General features: G+C 44.3%; 1 protein-coding gene across 2 annotated transcripts; it reads right to left on the reverse strand.

Moving 5' to 3' along the window:
• Positions 1-530: 530 nt before the first annotated feature.
• On the reverse strand, positions 531-4,311 carry LOC101700430 (olfactory receptor 2A12). 2 transcript variants are annotated; one of them, XM_087215130.1, is made up of 2 exons: positions 4,291-4,311; positions 531-1,451 (listed from the first exon to the last, which is right to left on the reverse strand). In XM_087215130.1, exons 1-2 carry the CDS (start codon positions 4,309-4,311, stop codon positions 531-533), a joined length of 942 nt encoding a protein of 313 aa, XP_087071256.1. The 2 variants fall into 2 exon arrangements, with proteins under 2 accessions (XP_087071256.1, XP_004871896.2); XM_004871839.2 differs by lacking the exon at positions 4,291-4,311 and having other exon boundaries at positions 531-1,469.
• Between the last annotated feature and the right edge of the window lie 899 nt (positions 4,312-5,210).

Raw genomic sequence — 5,210 nt, forward strand, 5'->3', positions numbered from 1 at the left:
TGGGAGGTCCGGGTGACCTGAGATCAGTCTGGGAAAGGTCAGTGGGGACAGATTGCACCTAGTCTCCAGCCACCTAACTTGTCTCCAGCCTGCACTTCTGAAACTCATTTCTCCTCTTGAGCCAAAAATCCACCAAGTCAGTCCTCTTGTCTTGTAGCCAGCTTTCCTAGTACCATGTGTATGGTTTCCAGAGGATACTGAATGTCAAGATTCAGCCCCATGGCATATACCATTCCACTTATTTCATAAGGTAAAAGATTTTAATGACTCAGACATTCCCTTTTTTGTTAAACACCAAAACCCTAAAACAAAAGGGAAATAAAGGACTAATGTGCCTACAGAGATTTCCATGTTTTATTCTCAGCCAAATGTGGATAGTCTCCAAAGGACCTGTATGGAGTTGAGAGGAGGAGCTGAGAGCAGTGTGTGCTGGTACTGGTGGGTCACGTGAATGAGTGTGTAGGTTGTACACCATGAGTCTGAGCAAAGGCTGTGCACCATGAATCTAATTTCTCTGTTCTTTCAAGGTCTCATTCTGGGACTTTTCCTTGGCCTATAACCTTGAGGAAAGCTTTCTTCACATCCTTGTTCCGAAGGCTGTAGATGATGGGATTGAGAAAAGCAGAGATAACATTGTAGAATAAGGCCAGCTTCTTGTCCTCTTCAGGGGTGGCCTTAGATCTGGGCTTCATGTACATGACCATGGCTGGCACACAGAACATGGTGACCACAGTGATGTGGGATGCACAGGTAGAGAAAGCCTTCAGCCGTCCCTGTGCTGAGTGGATCTTCAAGATGGCAATGAAGATGTTGATATAAATGACAAAGATAAGGGACAGAGGAATCAAAATTACACTAAAACCAAGAATGAAGTCTACTTGGTCATTGACTGAGGTGTCTGCACAAGCCAGTTTTAAGACTGCAGGGACTTCACAGAAGAAGTGGTTGATCTTGTTGGGGCCACAGTAGGGCAGACGCATGGCAAAGATGGTATAGACAACAGCAGAGATGACACCCCAGAGTCCACAGAAAATGGCCATTATCTTACATACCCATGGGCTCATGATGACTTTGTACCTGAGTGGATGACAGATGGCCACATACCTGTCTATAGACATGATAGCAAAGAGCCAGGACTCAGTGACACCTAGCACCAAGAAAATGTACATTTGGGCTACACAGCTGGAAAAAGAGATTGTCTTCCTTTGGCTGGCCAGATGTGCCAACATCTGAGGCACAGTTGTGGTGGTGTAGCCCATGTCCAACATGGAGAGAATGACAATAAAGAAGTACATGGGGGTGTGGAGGTGTGAGTCCAGGCAGATGAGGATGGTGATCAAGCCATTACCCAGAATAATCAACAGGTAGATAATCAGAAAGGATGAGAAGAGCAAAGGTGTGGTCCTGGGGCCCAGGGAGAATCCCAGAAGGATGAATTCGGTTACAAAGGACTGATTGGGTTCATGCATTGTGTTCTACCTCTCAATGGAAAGGAAAGGTAGCAATTCAGACAGGTAACAAGCTAATGCATACACTAGAGCTGATGTTACTGATGGGGTTAGGTAGTGGTCAGTGTCCAATTCTGATGAAACATCATAATATTCCCCCCTTTTGACAAGACAGATTTTTTTTTTACCTGCTCTTGTCCTTTGTCACCAGGCCCAGAAAGTTTTTAATTGAGAAATTCAAATCTAGTACCAGCTGTACCTCTAAACCACCAGTAGTTCTCCATCTCATCTCTGTTTTTCTTTACTATAAAATGAAAACATTAGGCAGGCTTATCCCTAATTTATCTTACCATCTTCTTTTCCTTAATAAGGACTAAATTTCCTTCGTCCTCCAGGTATTTAGAGATAAATATTGATGTATGGATCCTAGGCGAGTTGGGAAATTTCAGATACCTGAAACAGAGAGAAAAACCATTTGGTCCTTTTGAATATATCAATTTATTTTTCTACTTAATTTTACCCTCACCCTGTTCGTAGGTTCTCTGTATTAGAAAGAACATTGATTTCTCAAACGTGGCTGTAATTTATGAAGTGAATGACCTTGAATAAGCCATTTTCCCTTTCCCCTGACCTTGAGAACCCTGAGGAGTAGAAAATGAGAATTTCTCCATGTTTTGGTTTTTCACAACAGTTGGATGATATTTTAGAATGTAAATCATCATACAAAAGGCCTAAAATGTGATAGAAGATCAACAAATGTTATTTGCATTTTCTGAATGCATGTCTGTATACAGCTGAGATTCAGATCCAAGCTATATAAGCAAACATCCTGAGAACTCACTCCATCCTCCTCATTGCATGACATGCATTCAGAAAATGCAAATAACATTTATTAAACAAGGAGAAATTGTCATGAGAAGATGTAGATGAGCACATAAGCACAAATGGAAATGTAGAACACACACACACACACACACATGCACACACACACACACGCAGAATAATTGACAGTATCTGTGAGGTCAGTCCAATCAGACCAACCAGAAACTTGGAAGGACACCCTCAGATCCTGTCTCATCCCTTACATCCTAGTTGTCACCAGGTTCCATTGCTGTCACTGCCAGAATGCCTCTCTTCCCCATCTGTCCCTGTCCAATTCCATTGCCAGTGTCTAGTTCAAACATTTAGCATCTCTCCCCCCTGCTCTCATCCAAGTCTTCCCACTGGGTCCCTTGCTCAGCCCATTCTCTGCACCAGCCTTCAGAGTACTCTTTCTAAAACAAATATCTGACTGGGATACTACTTCATGGCCCCCTTATCTATAGGGAACCATCTAAGAGAGTTAGACCAATATCCCAACTTCTCCTTATAGCCAGACTTTGCTTTGGTCCCCAGTTCTCAGGCAGGTTGGTAGGTTCCATCTTTTAGAGGGATTTTTGGTAGCTGCAAGGGCTGACACAGAAAACCTCCCAGCAGCCCTGGAGGCAATCTCCAGAGAGGAGACAAGAGCCTGAATTGCAGTTTGGAGACTTATCCCTGAGTACGATGGGAGTTCAGAGCAGAATTGAGATGAAATCTTACATTTTGTGGCTGTCAGCTGTTCAGTTCCTTGGACCCCGTTCTAGCTTAAGGCAAGGGCAAGCTGACTTAAGAATTCTGAAGTTTGGGCACATTCCCACCGAGCAGCTCCACTGTGTATGACTTTATTTTTTTTCCTGCGTACTCTATTTAATACCAAACCTGGTACATCCTGAGATCAGTACATACCAGGAGACACTGGGAAACGAGAACGAAAGAGAAAGAAGTGCTTATATTCTTTTTGTCCTTATAATTTTCCTTCCTGTTTCTAAGAGATCAAGGGGAAAAAATCACCTGTGTTAGAAGTCATGAGCTCTTCAGAAACCAGGCTGCCAAATCCATGGGGAGGGAGTGTTGGGTGTAGTTTGTGCTAAATGTTATGAATCTTTTTCAATTTCTCTCAACTCTTGTCCTAGCTAATACATGTAAATAAGAATAATTATAATAATTTCAGCTTCCTATGTGTTAAGTACATGTTCTTTTCATTAATTTATTTTAATTTCATAACTGGGGTAATAGTTGCAAGATTTAATAATGAGCATAGATATAAATCCTCCAATCAGAGTTGACACCTGCTACAGGAAACAGGTAAAGCTATACTTGAGTTATTAGTGCACATTATTGCTGTACCCATTTTGCAGATGAGGAAAGAGGTGACACGCCTTAGCTGGGTCATATCTGTTGCTGAAGCAGAGCCAGTACTCATAAGCAACAGGCAGCATCAGTGAGAATGTAGTTGGCTGACCTGATGGAAAACAGGTCCTCTCATTCCATGAACTACTTACTTGCTGGCTCATTCCTTTCTACTCCGGGGAAGAAACTGAATGAATGAGGTCAGCAAGAGCAGAAATTAGGCCAAAAAGCAGGACAAATAACTCTGGAATAGGCAGCAACTCAGGCTAATCAAATATAGGGAGAAGATGATGCCAGGCTTGTTCCTGAATCTCATAGGGCTGCCTCTGCACATAGGGGAATGGTCACAGGGTGGTGCTTTCTCTAAGTCTGTGTTGTCCCTTTTGCTCCCTGTTCTCCATGCCATGCTCTTCTTCTTCCCAGACAGCTTCATAAAAGATACTTGATCGAAAGCCAGAGGTGAGACAGGTTGACCAGAGCTGACCATTCCCTACATAGTCTCTCCTGCCACATTCAGGCCGCCTCAGGAGTCCACAGCTCTGTCTGGAAAGAGGAGAGAGGGCTGGCTCAGGTCATGAGGCAGTTGGGAATATCCTCCAAAGGCCTGGGTCTGCACTTGCTGTGGCCTGACAGGGTGGGAGCCTGGTACCATCTGGAGAATCCTGGGAGACAAAAGACAGAGTACATGATGTGGGAGTGAGGAAAAAGACCCTCACCTGAGGCCAGCAAAGATGGGCCAGGGTACAGTTGAGAGGCCTACTCTGGGCAGAATAGACACAGAAGCCAAGTCAGTGAGCATCAAATACAAAGAAGGACAGACTAGAAGACATGGAGGACCAGAGGCAGGACAGAGAGTCCACGGACTGAAGGTAGATAGAAACTGGAAGATAGAATCCAAGGATCAGAGGGGAGCCTGAAGCCTAACTCTGGTGAGTGAGTGAAGATCCCCAGCAGACCCCGGAAGATGGGTTGCCATGGCTTCCAGCTACACATGCTCTCCTGGATGCGTGCCTGGATGCGTGAAACCTGAAGCCTCTCTGAGCATCACAAGCACAAGCTGTCTTTGGAGAAAAGAGCAGCCTCAGCCCCCAACCCACCTTTGCAAGCTGAGAAGGGAGTATCAGTCCTTCACAGAGCCCCTGAATATGGCAGGTGTGTTCTGGGATGGATGTAGGCGGACAGGAGTTTAGAGCCAGCAGACTCTGGGTCTTGCTCTCATATGCTCTAGGTTGCAGTCATTTCACTAAGCCTTCAGTGAACCCACAGGTTACTCTGAACAACTTCAGAGACTCAGGAAACTTTGGAGTTAAGGGGCTATCTTGGAAACCCAGGGAAACTGGGAAGCTTACTAGAAAAACTATTTTCTCTGTAACTTGCTGGTGAAAGATGTTCCAATGCTATTCACATGCCTCCAGTGATAGGATGCTCACACTTCTTCAAAGAAGCTTAGGTGGCTGTGACTCTGCCCTTCATAAAACCCTTTCTTTTACTGAGCTAAGACAATACTTGTTCCTTCTGACATCAAAGACAAGTTCTCTAAACCACACCATT

Source organism: Heterocephalus glaber, unplaced genomic scaffold (assembly GCF_053883595.1).
Source record: "Heterocephalus glaber isolate CG9 unplaced genomic scaffold, H.glaber_assembly_v1.0 deba00001452, whole genome shotgun sequence".
Taxonomy (NCBI): Eukaryota; Metazoa; Chordata; class Mammalia; order Rodentia; family Bathyergidae; genus Heterocephalus; species Heterocephalus glaber.

Bases quoted from the DNA above. Each gene is read 5' to 3' on its own strand.
- LOC101700430 (XM_087215130.1), bottom strand. From the start codon at position 4,311: ATGGTACCAGGCTCCCACCCT. The intron at 1,452-4,290 runs GTCAGGCCACAG...GAACCCAATCAG, and splicing joins TGGTACCAGGCTCCCACCCT to TCCTTTGTAACCGAATTCAT.